The sequence below is a fragment of the Lonchura striata genome, chromosome 5 (assembly GCF_046129695.1).
Source record: "Lonchura striata isolate bLonStr1 chromosome 5, bLonStr1.mat, whole genome shotgun sequence".
Lineage (NCBI taxonomy): Eukaryota > Metazoa > Chordata > Aves > Passeriformes > Estrildidae > Lonchura > Lonchura striata.
Genome location: NC_134607.1, coordinates 59,751,169 through 59,772,137, shown reverse-complemented (window position 1 = coordinate 59,772,137; position 20,969 = coordinate 59,751,169). Strand labels below are relative to the sequence as shown.

The window sequence follows — 20,969 nt, the reverse complement described above, 5'->3', positions numbered from 1 at the left end:
ATTGAGTACGGGTACATATTTTTGTAGTTTGATGAAAACTGAACTGATTTGGCTAAGCAAGTTAAATTTCAACAAGTGCATATTGTATGTGCAAGAATTTCTGTGGGAAAACCATAAAAACCTTCCTTTGCAGATGCTTTATATATGCATATTGCATTCGCACCTTCATATGAGAAATTAAGTTGAAAATCAGTATTAAGAGTGAGACCTTGGAGATTGTGATCTATGGTGGTACAAATGGAAAGAGGCAGAGAATGATGTCTCCTGCAGGAGGCAGTTGATGTCAACCATGTTGACTTTCAGACCAGGGGCAAAGGTGCGAGGGGGAGGAATGTGCAGTAGCCTTGAGAGGGAGGCTGGAGAGCCTGGACTGCAGCTGTGGCCAGTGCAGGCTTTGCAGGTGTTGCTGCACCTGATGTGAGTGATGCTGCCATTGATAGAGAGGATGGGAAATAACTTCTTTACTCTCTAAGAATAAAGAGTTGCTTATTTACTAATGACGAAGACCTGCAAAAATGGTACCAGATCAGAATATAATGATTTTTTTATTATATGTTCACATGCAGACAGAACAGTTCAGTTTATTCCATGAAGTACCGTTTGAAGACTTGCTGACCTAATAGCACTGTATGGCCAAGCCTACCTCAACATGCAGTTTTAAAAAATCTGAAAATACTAAATTGTGATCCCTTTGTGGCAGGCATTCAGAGCTGGCTGCAGCTCCCCAGGTCTGCACTGACCACACTGGAGCGGTGAAGCCCAGCTGCAGCCTGACTTTTGCCTGCTGCACAGGGACACGTTCAGAGCAGCCTGCTCATGTTCAGCCCTCCTCACTGATGCCTCCTGAGCACATTGACATCCCTGATTCCATACAATACTTAGTTTGTAAAGCAAATTATCTTCCCCCCAGGGAAGAGGCTGTGTCATCTTCTCAGTATAGCTGGTGTCTTGCATATCATGGGTGCCACTGGAATCTAATAATAATTAAATCTGACACTTGGAGAGATCAACACAGCATGAAATAAACTACGTGGGGACTTGTTACAAATAAAGGCATCAGCTTAACTCTCAGCTAGATCTGCCATAAATTGGTGAGCACAGATGTCTGATCTGTCTGACTGTGTGGCTTTAGTTAACAGTACCCGCCACAATTAGACATTAATTGCGCATTTGCTGTTTATGAAAAAGCATCTCCCTCTCATTAAACTTTGTATTCATATTGCTGTCCTCCGGGAACAACTCATTACGCTGCTCTGGGATTCCCACTGCTCTGATGAGGAGCAGCAGTCAGTAGAGGTCACAGTGGAAATTAATAGTCCAGAAATAGCAGATCCAGCATACACAAAAGGGCATAAAGCAAATAATGTGATCTGAAGATCTGTCATCCTGTTAATTGCTCTGCCCAAGGAGAGATGAGCCTGTTGCCAGTGGTCCAGTATAGGATAGCCCAGCTGTGAGAATCCCTGGCATGGAAAAAAACATACCTTGCTCTGAATTATCAGCCTTAGCAAAGCAAAGTGCAGACCATCCACTCCTTATCTGCTTCACAGGTGTAAAGAAAAAGTGGAAATGAAGAGGAAAGGCTCTCCTGGCAGGGCAAAGGGTGTGGACAGGAAGGGGATGATGGTGAGGACCTAGAACAGGACTGTTTTCTTCCCATCTGCATAGTAAAATACCCCACAGACATAACCCAAATGCATTATTTACTCCATAACCTGTGAACAGCTCAAGATAGGCCATAAGGAAAGATCAGACTTTCCCTTGGAGGGAAATTCATATTGCAATGGTGGTTGCCTGTTTACAGATACGTAATTGGTTTCTTTTTATCTTTTGAGTATCTGTGATCTTTGTGATGGTTTTGGAATTATACTTGTGAAGTGAGAAGATGCAGCAGGTAGTACTACATCCTGACAGCATCAATGCATCAGTCTCTTTGCTGCTGTGCCCTTTACTTTTACCCAGATAACACTGAGTCTTACATCCCTGCAGCTGTGACAATCTGTGTGATGGAAAGGAAACCTCCAGAACGCATTTACCAAGTTGATGCAGCTGATCCTGAAAATGCTAATCTCAAAGTAAGTTGTATTAAACAAAAAACTCCAGAGATTATATAATCTGCTGTGTCTGAAATGTGAATTACCATCATCTTTCAACAACTTCCTTCCTTATCAGAAACACAGGAAAAGGTTTAATCTGGAAAAAAAAAAACAAAACAAAAAAACATTCTCAATACTAAACTAAGAAAAAGCTGCCTTAGTGCTTGGACACAAACTATATTTTAAGTCCTCAGCCTTCCAAAATTAAGGGATATTGAAGGCTGAATTTGATATAGTTAATCAGAGAGACAGTAGAAATTGTGAATTTAAAATTTTAAAAAAGCCTTACAAAATGTTTCTTGTAGATAAGAGTCACTAAAGGTAAATAAAATTTTTAATCTTCTGTATCACACCATAAATTCTTTTAAATGAGACAGTAGGGAAATCACAAGATGTATGAATATCAGGTTTTTGACAATTCCAGGACAAACTGTGACCTTATGTTATGAAAATGTATTGGCTGATTTGAAAATACTATTGGTATTCAGAAAAACTTGTGGAATATTATAAGTTGGTATCTCAGGAAAAGTAACTGCATTTAGCTAAGAAATATGTTGTATCTTTGCTTTTATTTAGTTTGGCTTTATAAAATACAGGACATTCAAGAACTGAACCTGAAGATGCGACTTCAATGTTTAGTGTTATTCAAGAAAGCAATTTGCTTGAAGTCTATCCTCAGTCTTTGCCCTGTCAAGCTGAGCTGGTGAGGAGGGAAGCAGACCTGTGGGGGTTTAGCTCTGGGTTGTGTGTGAAAGCAATGGCAGAGAGTTCCTCGTGCCTCCTAACCCCTGCCACATCTGAGGCATAGGAAGTTGCAAATAAAGGAATGCTGTGACACCCTTGGACAGATCTGCTCAGTGGCTTTTGCAGGTTATCTGCGTGGTGCATGACCCTCTGTAACTTTCCCTGTTCTACAAGGCAAGGAATGAATGGCGGGATGTTTAAAGATAAAAAGACTAATTTCTTGTTCTCTTCATTTCAGTATTCACTGCTTCCTGCAACAGCACCATTCTCAATCACGGAAAGTGGAGCCATTTTTTCCATGAAAGAATTTGATTATGAGAAAGATCCACATTGGTGAGAATGTATTTTATTCCATGGCCTATTAACTTACAGTATTCAGAGAAATGTTTTCTGGCATACACAGAATGATTCTTACTCTGTTTTTCTATTTAACAGTTACTTTTTAAATGTAACAGTGACAGATCCAGATGGACTCAACTCAACTAGAACAGTGAAGATAAATATAATTAACATCAATGATGAAAGCCCTTACTTTACCACGTGAGTAAAAATTTTCCATTGCACTCAAAATATAGGTGTTTTCTAAGGTTTACTGCTTTGCTACCAGTGGGAGGGTTTAATATAAGGGCAAATAATGATGACAACAAAATACAACTGAAAAAAGTCTTCTAATTTTGCTATGATTCCTATTCTTATACTGGAAAGCTTTGTCCTAATGTCCCTCATTTATTCTTATTTGTATTCTTAGTAGTTACAAGTTTTCCAGGCTCTGCTTTCATGCTAAGAGCAGCCAAACAAGCTTGTTTTCCTTGTTAGCATTTACAGAGGTTAAAGTTATGCAAAGATCTGTGGACAAGTTCAGACAAAGTGATTAATTTCACCCGGTGTGAATACAATCATATAGAGTTTGCTCCTTATGCAGGTGTGCATTTCACCATAATTTTGTTTATTCATGCAGAAATGTCTAGACATATAAAGGTTTCCCTTTTGATCAGTCTTCCTCTTCCCAGACACACTTGTAAACAATCCTGGTGATCTTGAAACATTGTTGTCTCTTACTGTGTCATAAGCAGGAAATTGTGTCATAACACACAAGTCAGAAATAGCTTTTGAAGACTAATGGAGTGAGGATATATTGAGAATTTGGAAAAATTGGCATGAATATGCATGTGCTACAAGCGGACTGTATTGCTGTAGAAAGCACAATGCATGGTTGGTTCTGAAGCAGGAGCTTGACAATTATTACAGTTGATCCATCTCTGTTGTTGATTTATCTGTCTCACTTGCATGAGACACGATGGGATTTAAGGCACTGTCATTGTGTCTCCTGATTGTGAGACTCTACAAGGTCCCTGCTGAGAATATTTCTGATGGCTCCTCTCCTGCTATCTCTGCAAAAGTGGAGACAGGATAGCACCTGGGGCCATGCCAGGAGGTTCCAGACACTTGTTTGGAACAATCTTCTGGGTGTTGTCTTGACCCAGAGCAATGCATGGCTCATGGGCTGAGGCCAATGATTTAGACCTGGATGGATAAAAGGGTGAAGAATGTGAAGAAAAAAAAAAAGAAATTAAATGTTAGAAATAGGCAGGAATTGTTGGGGGTTTTTTGGGGGGGTTTTTTTGGTTTTTTGTTTTCTTACTTGAACCCTGTGTCTGAAATAAGCAAGACCATTAATAGCTCATTCCATGTTACTATACTTCTGCAAGGGAAGCTACTTGGAGCAGAGGCTAACATGAGTTAAAGGAATAAAGTAGGTATTCATTAAAAGGCCTTCACAGGATACACCTTGGGCAGTACAGGAGCCTGGCCAAGCCTACCCCAAGATGGACAACTAGTCACAAGTTTTCACACTTTTATAAGTTTTGGTCCATTTACATATTGGGGTTAATTGTCCAATTACAGTTTTGGGTTATGAACTCCCAGATTTCCTTAATTTGCTGGTTTTTATCCTTTTTTGGGTCTAAAGCTACAAAGGTGTCCTTGATTCTCAAGGCAGAAAAGGATTGTTTTATCTAACCACCCTGTGAAGAGAACTTGCTAATACTTAATATGAAGTTCAGAGTGATATACTAATGCAGTATAGGATCTGGAAAAATTGAAAGCTAAACCTTAAGGCATCATACAGAATCTTCTTCCCAGTGCCAATGTCTGCCCTTGTGTTCTAGACTGATTATTCCCTCCTAATGTTGCCATTTCTGTGTATTTATGCTTGTGTCTGGAATGCTAAAAGAGCTCTTTTAAATATTTATCTACTTGTTTGAATTGGTGAAAACTGCAGTGACTTGAGAATCTGTAACACCTAAGTTCTAAGGCTTATATGGCACAAATAGAGTGGTATTTGTTTGAATCTTCTCCCTTTTAGATTGACACTACAGATCAAAAAGAGCATCTCAGTTTGTAAAGAATTTTAGATTAAATTACACTCCATGATCTATCCCTAATATGCACATGTATGGGCTGTCTCCTGCTACAATGCGAGCTGCAAGCTGGGGCTGAGTACTGCTTGACACTGTAATAATTAGTGCTGGGATAAGAGCTGGGGAAACTTGAGGAGTTAGCAAAAACCTCCTTTATTTTACCCCAATCACAGCTGTCAAGAACAGAGTTTCAAAGGGTCTTTTTAATTGTTCCCACAGTATATGCAAACACATCTGGTTTTGGTGTTCACAACACTACATTGGCATTCAGCCTTTTGAAATTGTTGCTGTTAAAATCAATGGAAAACTTGTGGAGTCAGGAAAACAAAGGAGAAGACAAGAAAACAAACATATGCTTCCTTTGCAATTACATTGCAGTGACTAAAAGTTCTGCTTGAACCATCCTGTAAAAATCCACTGGCAGGTGGCAGACAGATGGACAACAGGACATATCCCAGACATAGCTGTGTAGGAAGTGGCCCCAGCTCCTCTCCAGCTGTAATGGTGCTTTGTGTTATGGGGGTGTGCTCAATAATCATATTTATTGATTCCTCACTTCCCAAAATATCTAGTGAGGATGGGATAACGACCACGTTGCCGAAGTGTTGGTAGGGCTGTAAGGGTGGAGCTGTGGTGAGTTTGCTGTTCACAGAGAGGCTGGAGCTGGGGTTCCAGTGGGCTTAGGGAGTTTCCTACTTTGGGCCAAAGCCACTTAGAGCTGTGGGAGTGAGCGGGATCTCTTTCTTTCTGCATGACTCTGGAAGAAACTGTAGAACACAGAAGGAAGAGGTTCAATGCCAAGACTAGAAACTTAATAAATAACTGACACAACAAGCTTCATAACCTCTTTGTTTTCTTCTAGCTGTAAGTTAGGTGTTTTTACTGGGAAAACCCTATGTGATTTCTCTCCTGTGTGTCTTCCTCTTTTCACATGAACTGGCAGAACAGTAACCATTTTAAAAATCACAAGTGGAGATCTTGAGGCCTGGGATCTTCTTTTGTGTCTCTGCAGTTCTCTGCTCCCAATAGCTAAGTGCTCCATGATGTGTGTCTTCAGAGAACAGAGGACTCACATCTTCCTGTACTGGGAACTACAGACCAGTCAATTACCTAAGTGGTGGCATAAGATGTTTTAAAAGTGCAAAAAAATATTTAGTCTTGAAACACACTTCTAATGTTTTTTTTTAACTCTCGAGGACCTTAAACTCCCTTTGAGTTCTAAAATCAGGAGATGCATGTGCGTTTGTGTGTGCCTCAGTAATATAAATCAGTCTTCTGAAATGCCTTGCACCATTTTTGTGTCCTGGCCCACACCTATTTTTTGCATGTGGTTCAAGTACTGAAATTGTCCACCTGAGTACCCACGTGAACATCAAACTACAACTAGTGTAAGCAATTCTGCACAATTTCCTGCCAGGCCATATCTGACCTATAAAACTCAATTCATGGGAAATGTGGGAGCACTGGCATACCAAACAGTAGCAGTAGAGAACCATTTTCCCAGTGTAAAGTGCATCAGGTAGACAGATGCTGCTGGGAGTTTGAGGCATGTTCATCTATTAGGCACCCAGAAGAGTGCTCCTTCCTGCCTTTGCCTACTGCAGAGACAATTCTGTTTTTCTGTAATACTGTTGCCCCCAAGAAGGTTCCCACATTCATTCCAAAAGATGATTAACTACATTGCTTATTTTAATTTTTGCTTTTCTCTTGCAAAATGAAGGAATTGAAGGAAATGGCTTTATGTGCTGGTGGCTCTTCAGGGAGATGGATGTCATGACTTAATGGCCTTCTACCTCTTCAACTTCCATGGTTCTATGCAAGTCAAATTGCTTTTACTGTAGAAAATTTGCAGAGGAAGAACACTTACTTGTGTGGCTGTGTCATGCTTCACGAACACATGCCAGTTCAGCTACTGCTACATGTCCATCTGGCAGAACCAATGACTGGGATATTTATCCAGATGGGTAAATAGTCATCTTTGAGCCCAGCAGCGCCATGGCTCTGCTGCTACAATTGGCTTCTCAGCAAAGTCTGTAATCAGCTGCCCTTGCAAACAAGATGCATGCTTTGCTGAATTTTATCTTGTAGAAAACAAAGAATCTACAGGATTCCAGAGGAGCAAAGCCCGGGCACCATTGTTGCCAATATAACAGCTAAAGATCCTGATGATGAAGATTCTCTCAGCAGACTTTTCTACAGCATCCAGCCATCTAACAGACATTTTTCCATAAATCCAGGTCAGACAAACAAAAATATGGTTTCTGACATCTGAAAAAAAAAATACCATCTACTTTGGAGAAATTATTTTGCCTTAGTTTTAAATAGACTTATTTTATTTAGTGGCTCCCTATAGCAATAAGAAATACTCAGTCCCTTATTAAAGTGAAATTCTTTGGTCAGCTGACCCAGACTTGATAAGATATCTTGAAGAAAATAGACCAAAGGTGATTTCTTGACAAATACTGACTTGTGTCTGGAGGGTGGCAGTTCCTTGGGTGGAATTAAGGTTGCTGACTTATTTTTAATCTTTGAGGACTGTAGTGATCCTTCTGGGGCTCTTGAAACATCTGCAGATAGTTAGACCATGATGTCCTCCCCCCTGTCTGACGTCTCTAGCACTGAGGTGCTCAGCAAATCTACACCTCAAGTTCATTGTTCCATTCATGACCCTCCTCAGGCAAGATCATCCAAAAGAGTCCTCTTTTTCATGGCGATCCTATCTTCTTCATTCTATCTGGAGTCTGTACATCTGTTCCCCAGGGGTTTTTCCTCCAGGGCTGGCATTCAGTGGCAGCTTTGCTCCTTGTCTGCTATTGCTTTAGAACTGTTTATCACAGTTGTTAAGAAGTGCCACATAACACAGTGCTGTGTGGGATCAGGATGATCCATAAATGCTTTGGATTACCTATGACCTTTGGCCTTGTATTGCCACCTTCCTCCTCATTACACTCCAGAATGCAGAGGATGTATGCATTGTTCTTTTAACTCCATTGTGCTCTGGGAATAGTACTGTGCCATAAAAAACTTCTATTTTTGACAGAGGCTAACAGAAGTGGAAAAAAAGTATTAAGTGAGTGGCTGACCAGACCACTTGGCACAGTCTGTCACAGCTCTGTTGATGTGTGAGTAGATTTGGAGGTGCTGATGGATGCTTGAGTGATAAAAATGGAAAGAGAAGCTGTTTTACTGGCTAGGGAGCAAGAACAGCCTAGGCATTTGCAGCTTGTTGTCCTTGATGCTCTGTGAAGGCACTCAACTCTGGCTTGCACTTAGAAGATTGAGAGTAAGGGAAACCAAAATGCTTTACAAACCCTCTGCTGAGGCCTTCTAAAGTGCATTTTTCAGCAACAGTATCTAGGCATTAATCTTACCAGAATGTTCAGAGCCATTTTGCATCACTTAAAGAAAGTAACTAAACCAGCCATGATTTGCACAGAACAGAAGACTTTTTATTCTGCTACCTTTCTGTTGAGCTGCCCTCCCCTCTTGGTGAATGTCTGACTTCTGGCTGCTCTCTGACAGCAACTGGAGTGTTGCAGGTGACTGGGAGAATCGACCGGGATGCGCTTCCGCTGCGGCTCCATCCCAACATCTCACTGATGGTCCGAGTGGAGGACGGCCCCAGCAGCGGCCATGCCAGTGAAATGGAGATCACAATTGTTATTGACGATGTCAATGACAACCCCCCAGAATGCCATCCTTCTGCCTTCAGGTATGGAGTCTCTTCCTTGCCTTGGTGGTGTCTTGCTGCCCCAGACCTGTGTGCAGACTAGGGCACACCCCCAGCCCTACAGCTGGAGGCTCAAGTGGACATTTATCATTAGCCTGCCCATTGTACAGGGCTGCTGTCCATCACAACACGTGGCTCAGTGTCTGGGCTGCTTCCTCCATGGTTGTCTAGGATTTCACTTAAAAAGTAAATCAATGTTTTGGCCTGTAATATATGAAGAGTTCAAAAGGAGAAATATAATTTGCTTTGACAGGATATGTATTTTTTTTCAACAGGAAAGAAGTAAATGAAAATACAACTCCTGGGACATTTCTTTTTGAGCTTAGAAATTACTGTAAAGATATTGATGCTGATCCATCAAACAACCAATTTATTTTCACTGGATTGTCTGGTTTTGGAAGCAATAACTTTGCTCTGAAGCCCGCTGTGTCTGGAAGACTTGTGGTCAGTCATTTGTGGCTTTATGTTAGATTACCCCATTAGAGAAGTCAACTTATGAAATATTAAAAGGGATTTTTAAAATTTATTGTACAAGAAAAAAATTGCTATAATCCATTTCACAGTAGGTGTGATGTGTAAAATGACTGTTTTGACTGGTTGTGAACTATATACCCCTAGATAGGATGCTTTCTAAGGATTATACAGAATTTAGTGAACAGAGAGAGTTTTCTTCAGTTTTAAATAAATGTGCTAGATACGATTAAAAAAAGTTTTCTTTTTTAGGGAGTGTAAAGCACCAACGTTGATATGGATAAACAGAGAAATTTGATGCCATTTCATACTCATTTACTCACGACAGACTGTGGAAGATCCTTGCTATTCAGCATGAAGAATTTAAATATTTGAGAAATCTCACACTCAGTAACTCAGTAACTGGTCAGAATAGTAAAATCACTTTGAGTAGCAAATTTTCAGGAAAGTGTGCTGGGATTTGCACTTCTGTGATTTTGCATGTCAAAATATGGATTCCTTATGCTGATAGCTGCTGGCAAACTTGCTTTGGCCAGAACCCCACCAGTTCCTGGACATATGCAATGGTGGTTGTTTTTTTGCTTTAAAAAAAAAACAAACGTGGGCAACTACAGAAAAAGGGAGACAACAGAAAATAGTCATTCTGTCTAAAAGACGAGAGTGCTAAAGGAGCAGTAAAATAATTTTGTATGATTTACTTTAATTTTAGAACTGAGGTTTCCTTGTCAATAAGAACTGCCCTTAGCTGCTTCATCTGCCAACATAAAAAGCATTTTGCTTCCTGCACAGGATAAGATTGTTGTCAGGCCTTTAATCCTGTGAATGTACAGGTATTAAAGGCTTGTAACAGACTACACCAAGTAACCTGTTCCTCCAGGAATCTCCCTGAAGAGCAGTGTGTTAGTCCCACTGCCCCAAAGTTTATGAGGCTTCCACAGCAAGATAGAGAGTTCAGAAGACTAGGATTTAAATCTGTGCAAGCCACAATTTGGGCAAACACTCATGGCTGGACCTGATACCTTTTTTTTTAATGTCTGCAGGCATGAGCTCAGGTAGTAGCTCAAGCTATTACTGTTAGCAATCACAAATCCTTGTTGAGCCAAGAAAGGGCAGCATAAATATCCAGCTCATTATACAAGTTTTGAATTGACTAGGTAAAAGGTCGACCTTATAATCAAATAATTAAACTTTCTTCTCTAAAGGGGAAGAAATTTTGTTGGCAGAAGTGTAAGCATGTAGAAAAAGCCTGGAATTGCCTATTGGTCTGTGTTATTCTTATAGAACTATTCTATATACCCAAGGGGCAAGTCACACTTACAGAATGCTGAAGAGAGTAATTGTCATCATGTGTACTGTGACTTCATGTATGGAGGTATAAATATGATTCTGTTCCTTTCTGTTTAGATGACTGGAACTGTTGATCTAGAAAACCCAGCTAATCCAGGAGTTCAAGTTTATACTTTTTCTGTCAGGGTGCAAGATACTGCCCATCCTAACTACTCAAGCAAGTATCCCTTTTACATTTCTTTTCATAGTTTTCTGTGCTGTAACAGCATGGAGAGAGGAATACCATATGTATTTTGAATATATGCATGAGAAAATTTCACAGCCATACGTAACTATGATTTAATCTTCTGATTTAATCTTCTGTTATATTTCCAGATATCATCTACATTTACATCAGGATAAAGCCAGTGAATGAATTTTTTCCAGTCTTCCGTAATTTATCTTATGTATTTAGTGTTTCAGAAATTACTAAAGGTACAGTAAGTAGCACCTAAATTATAGAAATAATGTTGCCATGTTGTTAAGTGTCTTTTTGCTCCAAATGAATTTTCATATATGTAGATGAGGCAAATGGCTCAAAGTTCTAGTTCAAATAGGGTCTCCACCACACAACCACCTACTACCCTTAAATAGACTAAGCTGGCAAAAACTCCAGTTGTACAGATGGAAGCTGAGACACAGACAAATTCAGCAATTGCACAAGAAATCTGTGGCAGTGCCAGGAACTGAACTTGGATGACTTGTTTTAGACTCTTTTTCTGCTCGTGCTAAATTAGCCTTTTGGAGGGACTATGGTGGTGCACAGAAACCTTTGCAGACTGACAGATGAGTGAGGACTCCCTTGGCCCAGCCATGGAGCACTTCTGCTGAGCTTCTCTGCACACTCCTGTGTTTTGGTATTTACTGCTAGCAGCAGGGCATACCATACACAGGGGAGCCATAGCACACCATAGAGAAATAGTGCTTATAATACTGATGCTTTAATTTTCTTGTGTGAAAAACTCTAAACCAAATCTTTAGTTCAGTTTCATCTGTACCTTCTGTTACTTTAAATGTTAATGAAATATGGATTTTCTGTCTCTCAGTTGGATCCAGCATTGGAAGAGTGCATGCCATAGACAGGGACTGGCCACCCAATGTCATCACCTACTCCATTGTAGCTGGAGCTGGCACCAGGGATTACACAAATATCTTCTGGATCAGCCCAACAGAAGGAAATGTGAGGATTTTAGCTAGGTTAGACTATGAAACAACTCAGAAACATATTTTCACAGTACAGGCCTCAGACCAAGAGAACTCTACAACAGCATCAGTGAGTAAATTCACTCTACTAATTCACCTTTTCCTATATCTTTCTCTCTTCTTCCTAGCAATAGTAAGACACTGGGCAAAACACTTTCTGTAAAGGGCAAGTGCAACCCTGCCCAGCTATATATTACTCAAATGAAAAAGGTGGTGTTCACTCAGCATTTGTTTATTTCTCACAAAAAGATAAATAGTATTTTAATATTTTTAACTGTGGTGTTTGCTTCTCAGACTTTTTTTTTTTTTTCTTATTTTACCTGGACATTAAAATTGTTTTCTGTACCCTAGACAATTTAAGTTATTACTTATGACCACAGAGGTTACTAGAAAATAGAAAAAGGACAGGGTCTTGTGGCCAGGTAGCACAATTTAATTGTAGACATGCTTAGTGGTAACTCTTTTGGAGTCTGTGTAGTATCCCTTTGCCCTCAAACATACTTTTGATTTTGTTTGCCTGCAAAGTGTCCATAATAATGTGAGAATTGTGTTGCAGCATATCAGAGCTTTGTGTTTTCATGGGGTGGTACAGAGAGGATGCGGATGGGAGGAGGACTTGGGTGGCCTCTTGTGTTAGTGTCAGAGGGCCAGCCCAGTAGCTGATTCCACTTGGCCTGCTGGAATTGTGCCTTGCCCTGACCATCATCTACTTTTTTCCCCTGACGGTGCTATCTGGCAGGAGCCAAGACCATGCCAGGTACCAAGATAACCTTTAACAGCAGGGTTGGGCTTAGGTTTTCTGCCCAGACCTATTTTATTCAAAAGAAAAAGTATAGATGCTATATCCACAAAGGTATTTTATAGTAACTTCTTTCAAAGAATCTCAGTGTCCTTCACAGATAGGCTCCTTTTGACTTCTTTTCACATTTTCTCCCTCATGACTGCTTTATATTTGATTTTTACACATCTCTTGGGGGTGACACAGGTGCTAGGCTTGCTTTTGATTCCAGCCAAGCACCACCCATGGAGTTGCTATCTAGGAGGTATTTAATCTCTTTATCATCTGTAATGCTTCAAGGTGACAATTAATGACAATTTAGCATCAGAAGCTTTTAACAATGTCAAGCTTATCTGTTGCCTGATTAACAGACATTAGTAGAAAGAACTTTGGGAAGGGTAACCTTTTTCTTTCAGCTAACTAACCCCAGATGACATGAAACACATCTGGTTCTACTCAGGGTGCTCCTACCCATGCAGGAGACAATTAACAGCATTTCTCTATTACTGGAAACAGTCTATAAACACTCTTCTTTCCATGGATCATACTCTAAATGGTTATCAAATATGCTAAGAAGCATAACTAATGTTTGATTATGAAGCAAACTGAGAATTTTGGAAGGGAGTTTAATGATTAGGAGTTTAATGATTCTGTGATACTATTTCTCATTTTAACTATAACACAATTCAGATTGTTCAAACAGATATATCAACTTGAAAACCCTTCACTTTTGGAAGATGGCTCATGGTATGGAACATGTTCCTGGAAAAACACTGATCACAAGAAGAATTGAAGGACAAATGATCACAGACATTTTCTGGCAGGAGCTAGGTTGGAAGGGGACTTCAGTGCTCTTCAACTGTTGTTGATCAAAAGAACAAAATGAGCAAAACCAAACAGTTTCTGAAATTAACAAAATTCTGTCTCAGCACATTGAAGCAGCTTCATCTTGCTACTGCTCTTTTCTTCCAGGTAACTGTGAATGTTTTGGAAGTAAATGATGAAGAACCAGTTTGTTCACCCAGTTTCTTCTCACTTCAAATCCCAGTCAATTTAGCTGTTGGGACCAATATTAATGGCTTCAGGATTGAATGTCAAGATCGTGATTCTGATCCCAGGTCTTTCCGTTACTTCATTAATGAAGGTACTGTGTTACATTGGGCGAGCTGGGAACAGTGGGAACAATAGTGAATGCTGACAGTTCACTTGTACTTATAAACAAAAATCTAACATAGTTTGTGTGCTGCATTTCATGGTGAGCTAGCTGTGATCCACAAGTTCTGTACATCATTATATTGATCCTCTCCACAAGCTGGCTGCTGGTGCTAGAGATGCTAGCAGCTAGAACCACTCCCTTGCAAGGCTGGATTGCCTGCCATATTAATTAATAAGCTATTAATTACGCATTTTACAAGAACTTCAGAAGAATGAGCTGGAATGGTGTGCAGTGTCAAATTTCCCTTCCAATTACAGCTGAGTAAATCTTGAGAAATGACGGAAAGATTGGTATTTCTGCATAGCTCATGATCACATAGATGCTGATGCACTGTTCAAAACAACTGCTTGAACCTGCATGTTGTAAGGTCCTTGATGTATGCAACAAACCCTCATTTTAAAAATCCTTCTTTGAACCTCATGATCAGCTGCATCCACTTCAAGAACTGCAGTGGTATGGGATGACACTCAGCTTCACAAAAATGGAAACACACTCTCTTGGGGCAATTCCTTCTTTTGTTGCTGAAGTGACTGCTTTGAAGGAGGGAGCAGATTGTCCAGGTGCCAGTAAAAAGCTGTGAACATCAAAAGAGAGAATCTCTGTCCTACTGCAGCCCAATGATGCCATAGAAGGGGCTCTGCAGACATGGTATTGACCCAGGATTCCATACAATGGCTGTGTTAGTAAATCAGTGTCTGACCACAGCCCCAGTCCTGGTAGTACAGACCTGAGCTGTGTCATGCATTGGTCTCTGAGCCACAGAGCAACCCATGGCCCTTTTTGTGCTATAAAACAGTCATGGGTTCCAAGGACATGTCAACTCTTGATCTCTGTGGGGCCACAAGAGCAAAACCAAAGCACATTTGGTGCCTTTTCAAGGCTCTGTCTGTCCAGAACCTAATAGCTGGAGCTGGTCTGCCTGCAGCCTGGGCCATGAGCAGCTCTCCAGTTACAATGGACAGAAAGCAAGGGGTGGAGAGCCAGCATTTCTGAGCTCTCCTCCCTGCCCCCTGGAGCTGACAAAGCACTGGAGGCAATGAGTGTCACAGAGTCATTAACTCTCTTCAAAAGCCACTGCCTCTGGGCAGATGTAGAAGCCATGGAGAGGGTCTGGAACAACACTCCAGGGACACCCCAGTAGCAGAACGAGCCCTGCCACAGTGCAGGGTCCTCACCCCAGCTGGGTGTTGTTGGGTGCTCCCCTGGTTGTAAGTTCAGGTCATTCAGGTGTTCTCTTGTGTGCCCTATGGCTCTGAAGTGTTTCCACAGCCTCCATTCTGCTATGTCTCCACAGAAGCTCTTATTCTAGATAGTAATGCTTTTATGACTGCATTGTTTAAAATTATTTTATATGGTACAAGGAAGATCAAGGAGCCCTTCTTGTCACTGACATTTCACCACACTTCACCACTTGTTACACACATTTACTTTAATGTGGGATTAAAGTAATTTTTTTTGCATTTTGGTGTTACCTTTTTGCAGGCAATGAGAACAATCATTTCACCTTTTCACCAAGTGCTGGCTCCAACATATCTCGTCTGATTCTTGCATCAAAGTTTGACTATGAGAGTGGACTTGACAAAAACTGGATTTACAGTCTGCGTGTCCACATAACAGATGACAATTTGGTATCTGCCAGGGATAAAACTACACACTTAATTAAAACTGGAACAGTGACTTTAAGCATCAGAGTTATCCCAAACCCTACTACTGCCACGACCACTACAGTAAGTTCATTAAAACTTATGTCCAGTTCTGCATTTCTTTTATGGAGTAATCTCCACAGGAGTAAAGAGAAGAGGATAGGTGTATGCAAAAGGAAAGCAAAACCCCAGAGTGCATCTAGTCCTGGGAGGTTCTGAGCCCTTTGCTCTTATGACAAAGGCAGAGGTGGTTGATGTGCTTTGTGTCATGAAGGATTAGTCCCAGGTACAGAGTCATAACATGTGTTTTGTATTTCAGTTTCTAAAACAAAAAGGGCAGGAAGCCAAAGGACCAGGCACACTGCCATTACCATGCAACTGGAAAGTTAAAGATTTTGGCAGCTTTATTAATAAGAAAAGAGCAGGGATTGACCTTTGCCTGGAACCTTAAAATTACCTCATGCATTTTGCACTACCTCTTTTTTTATTCATAACTATTCACTCCCCCAGGTACCTTGCAGTTTTGTGTGCTTCTTTATCATTGGAGCACATTAATCTGTGGCTATCAAAGTTGAAACAGACAATAACAACAATAAATCCTCATCACTTAAACGGGTCTCTTTTCCAGACCTGAAGTCACTCTTGTGTAAAACTTGGAGCAGCATGTCAGGAACTGAAGCAGTTTTGCACAGCCTCAGTGTATTGCAGCTTCAGCAGGTTTCAGACAGCAAATCCCAAGGGGTGGCATGGGTCTTTCCTGAGCTTCATGCCCATGTGATGGTTCATAGCTGAGCTGTGTAAGCCTGCACAGCTTTTGGCAGCCCAGATGGGATCTACCTTGCACAGCCTGTGGAGCTGTGGGCCTGTGTCCCAGCAAAACTCTTCACCCCCCTGCACAGCAATTGAGCTCTGTCTTACCAGTTCAATTTTGAAGCTGATTTCCGTCAGGCTGGTGCAGGATGTGCAGAGAGCTTGCTTTTGTCTTGCCTGTAGATGTGATACAGCCTGAGGGTATGGACCACTCTGTCCCTATCCTTGTACCAGTCACCCCTTCATGCCTTGCTGCACCATCTTCCATCATCCACAGTCCATCCATTCCCTGCCTGCTTGCAGATGGCATTACCCTTTTCTTTCTTGCATGCAGGAATGAAAATATGAAGTGGTAAAAGAGGCCTTTACTGTAAAATGGTCTAGATCTTCTAGAGGCTTCTGGTAACTGAGCCAGAACCAAAGGATCCTGCAAACAGCACATACAAGTCTGGTTGCTTTGCTATGAACACTCTTAAATCCAAATTTTCAGACTGATTAATAACCCTGTTCTTATCTAATGCTCTTTTGGGATGGATGAAATGATTTTTTCACTGCCTTCTACTCCCCCAACTTGATGTGGGAATGAAAAGTTAAGCTTAATAAACTTATTCTGTATTTCTTTCCCATGCTTTACCACAAATATAAACAGTCTCAGCCACATACTACAGCATTAAATCTGTCTCCCCAGAGATATCAGCCTTCCACTTGAAGGCTATTTTCCAGAAAAACACTTCCAATACAGCAAGTTCTCCCATCACTGCTCTTTACATGTGTTCAGTGCAGCAACTCAATGAGTAAGAAACTGGAAAGCTGGTAGTGTAGAAAAGAATCCCCATTATAAAACATCACCTGTGACTTCAGTCCAGGTGAGGATAAAGTGGTGGTGATATTGAGATTATTTGAGTGTTTCTCTAAGGATTGGATGTATTTTTTTTGACAAGACTAAATAGGATATTTTAAAATTATCCTTAAACTGGAAAGAAATAGATATCCTGCTCAATTTCATACTCAATGTGATTACAGATTTCTTACAGAAAATTAAATAAAAATTTCAGTAGATGATCAAAACTAATAGTACCACACTAGGTAATGAATTAGGTAGAGTGAATGAGTAATTTCTGAAATTGTGAGGATAGTTTCATGATGGGACCTTAATGAATGAGCTGTTAGCACCAAGTGATGTGCCAACTCAGAGATGTGTCTCCTGACACTCAGGAAGATGTGGGAGATGGCAACTGCTCAGGAAGTGTGGTTTTTCCTTCTGGAACAAGTCACTGGGTAAAAAGAAGGAGTTCCATTTCTTTTTATACAATAACCCAGTTCCTTAGGCTTCAACTACTCTTACAAAGCAGTGTGAATGATCACTGCAGTGAAGATGACCTACTTCCAGTTTTGCCTTAGGTAAAAAGAAAACAGTATCTCAGTAATGACAGTATTCCCTGAACTTGCCCGCCCTCCACCAGTGTGCTTACAGCCTCACAGGCAACCCGAGGCTTTTAAACCTCACCACGACATGCTTTTTTTAATATAAAATATTGAAATATTATCTGGAACCTCCCCTTTTCCTTGTGGGTGGGCTCCATTTCACCTGCCTTTGGTTGCCCCAGGAGCTCAGTGGCCCACCCCAGCCCTCGGAGCTGCCTTGGCAGGCAGCAGGCAGGCACATGGCAGGAGTCACTGCCTCCCTGTGCCCATCACCTGCAGAGCCACGGGGCAAGCTCGGGTGCCTCAGTGCAGAAGTTCAGCCGGATGAAAGGTGATGCTGGTGCCGGTACGCAGCCCTGAGGAACTCTTCCTGTCTTGTTTTACAAGCCTGGCATCACTGTTGTGACGAGGAGGGAGAACCAGTACTCGCCGTCGGCGTGGTACGTGCCATTCGTCGTCACCCTGGGCGGCGCGCTGCTCCTGGGGCTGCTGGCCTACCTGGGGCTCCTGCTGCTGGCACAGCTCCGCAGCCACTGCCCCCCGGCAGGGACAGCACGCAGCACCCCTCTGTGAGTCCCCCAAGAGCTCTGGGAACCCAGCACCACCTGGCAGTGACAGAGCTGGCTCAGGCCTTTCTGCCGGGAGGATATCGGTGCTTTGAATCTCTTCTAGCAGTGTGCCCTGTACTGTAGTAAATGCCAATACCAGGTGCAGCGATATTGGGTGTTAATGATATGAACTGATGGAAATTTGTCTGTGGCATTTTTTTTCGTGGGTTTAGGAACATTAACATTAGCAGAAGGTAGAAGTGGAATTAGGAATTATAATCTCTAAAGGCAGCTATGTTCATGAGGCTCAGTCGGAGCCGGTGCCAGACTGTGCTGACCACAAATATTTTGTTTTGTATTTGACCACCTCTCCAAGGGAGCTCCCATCTAAGTAGTAACTTGATGCATTTTCCTCCCTCTCAGCTACAGATCCCATGAGCAAATATTGGTGCTCATGCCAAATTCATTGTCCTGGCAAAACTTCTGCAGATTTCCTGGAGTTTTACCAAGCCAGTTACAAGGCTCTGGCCCATAAACCTTACCTCTAAGTGTTTGTGCTTGGCAAAAGGCATGGAAGCACCTGGGACCAGCTCTGAGTCACTGTGGGAAGTGGAAAGATCCCTGCTGGCTGCTTTCTCAGTGGGCTGGAGCCAGGCTGTCTCTAAATTGACTTTGTACTTCACAAAACAAAGATAAGCAGTCCTTTAAGTGGCTGGATTAAAAAAAAAAAAAAAAAAAAAAAAAAAGTATTTCTACAAGTATTCTCAGGATTTGGACATCAATTTAGAAGTTATATTAAAGGTAAAGAACTACTATATGACTGTGACTATAGTTCAAATCATGTGTGCAAGGCATTAAAAGGTTGTGAGAAAAATTATGAATATAAGATACTGCTATTATTTATTAATTGGGCAAATGATTTATTTGGAACTGGAGTCTCCCATTAAAAAGTAATTTCTATATTTTCAAAACATTTATAACCTTTCAAATATTTTAAAAGGCATTCTCTGAGCACATCAGATCCAAAAACTTGACCTTACTCCCAGGATGGAACAAAATGACAATATCTGAAAATACATTTTTCCAGATTATATAAATCCATTATGCTATTATTAATAAGACTTTATTCTTTTAAGAGCATTCCTTCTTGAAGAAGTGTTAGAGCAATGCTCAGGACTGTTTTCTTGTTTGACAGCAGCATCAAATGATGCAGGTTTTCTGTGAAAGCAAAATCAGAAGCCAAATAAATAAAGCAAATTTTGGAACTCAAGGAAACACATCCTTCTTGCCAAGTGAAAGGGAATAAAAATATATATTTTTTTTTTAGAGAAAACCATAGCATTTGTTAACTATACTCTTAACCATAGCATTTGTTAACTATACTCTTAATCTTCTTTTCATTACAGGATAAAGGCTCCAGGTGTGTACCTCTTTTCTATATTTTAATGCTTCAAAATAAGACCTTGTTTATGATTCCATGTAAAATCTGTAAATTCATTTCTAGATAGAAATTTGACAGAGTAAAAGGGTACCGAGATTAGATAATCCTGGCCAGTTATGGGAGGCATGACAAAGTGATCTCATGGCCTTTTAGTTCTTCAAATGTATTAACTATTAGGCAAAACCCAAGTTCAGAGTAGTCTGATATTCTGGTGTAGATGCTAAAGAATTACTGTATTTTTCACACACAATTTATATGCTATCTGTTAAAAAATAATTCCGGCCATCTATAGCACCTTCAAGAGTCCTCTCCACTCTAATTCCCTGTTCTCTGATCACTTCTCTGATCATGTGCTCCCTTGACACCATTACTTCACATATATAAAGATTTATTTTGAAGTATTGGTGCTTTCAAAGGGGTTTGTATAACTTAGCAGCTAGATAAATCACACATGGAAAAGCATGTTTTTTTAAGCAGTTTTGTACTTTTTAGTCCACCACATTTCTGCTAGAAAGCATTGTTCATATGGGCTGAGTAGTACCCTGCTTTCATAATTCCCCTTTCCTCAGTCATTATCTCCCAACTGGAAAAAAACACAGGACTAACAAACCCCACAAAATTAGCTGTTCTCTTGGTTGCCCAATTTGAGACATTTCAGGGTTGGCTGGTTTCCAAAAAGTGAATGCTTTTTGCTTTCTGAAAAATTGGTTTCCAAATGCTGGGCAGCAAAGGCCAGACAGAACAGGTTTCCCATCAGTGCTCAGGCTGAGATCCAACTGCAGCACTTCAGAGTTTTGCACACCTGGCTGGAAAGCGTATTTGTGGCCAGGCACACTTCTCCCAAGAAAGGCCATTAAACAGATTGGCAAGGAGTGAGAAGAAATCATACCAATTAGTTGGGTACCATCCACAAATCCGTGCTGTTGAGATGCCCATGGCACTGCTGCTGTATTTGTTTGCATGTGGGATGAGCTAATAGTGTGGTAAATTCACACACAACCAAACTGTTCTTCAGTCTGAATTTCACTTGACTGAAAATGCAGCTCTTCCATGTTTTGTCTCCAAGCTGATATTTGATACAAGCTTTGCAACCACAAACATTTGTGTAAAATAATAAT

At 40.9% G+C, this 20,969-nt stretch overlaps 1 protein-coding gene across 1 annotated transcript in view; it reads left to right on the top strand.

The window, feature by feature from the left end:
• Positions 1 to 18,508, top strand: part of CDHR3 (cadherin related family member 3) — a 49,334-nt gene extending 30,826 nt beyond the window's left edge. Inside the window, exons 6-17 of the mRNA XM_021534702.2 lie at positions 1,990 to 2,075; positions 3,079 to 3,173; positions 3,276 to 3,380; positions 7,349 to 7,497; positions 8,783 to 8,972; positions 9,266 to 9,434; positions 10,866 to 10,965; positions 11,124 to 11,222; positions 11,834 to 12,060; positions 13,741 to 13,912; positions 15,467 to 15,711; positions 18,250 to 18,508. Of these exons, the coding sequence (XP_021390377.2) occupies positions 1,990 to 2,075; positions 3,079 to 3,173; positions 3,276 to 3,380; positions 7,349 to 7,497; positions 8,783 to 8,972; positions 9,266 to 9,434; positions 10,866 to 10,965; positions 11,124 to 11,222; positions 11,834 to 12,060; positions 13,741 to 13,912; positions 15,467 to 15,711; positions 18,250 to 18,435 (1,823 nt within the window). The 3' untranslated portion in view covers positions 18,436 to 18,508. The remainder of the gene's footprint in view (positions 1 to 1,989; positions 2,076 to 3,078; positions 3,174 to 3,275; positions 3,381 to 7,348; positions 7,498 to 8,782; positions 8,973 to 9,265; positions 9,435 to 10,865; positions 10,966 to 11,123; positions 11,223 to 11,833; positions 12,061 to 13,740; positions 13,913 to 15,466; positions 15,712 to 18,249) is intronic.
• The last annotated feature ends 2,461 nt before the right edge of the window (positions 18,509 to 20,969 follow it).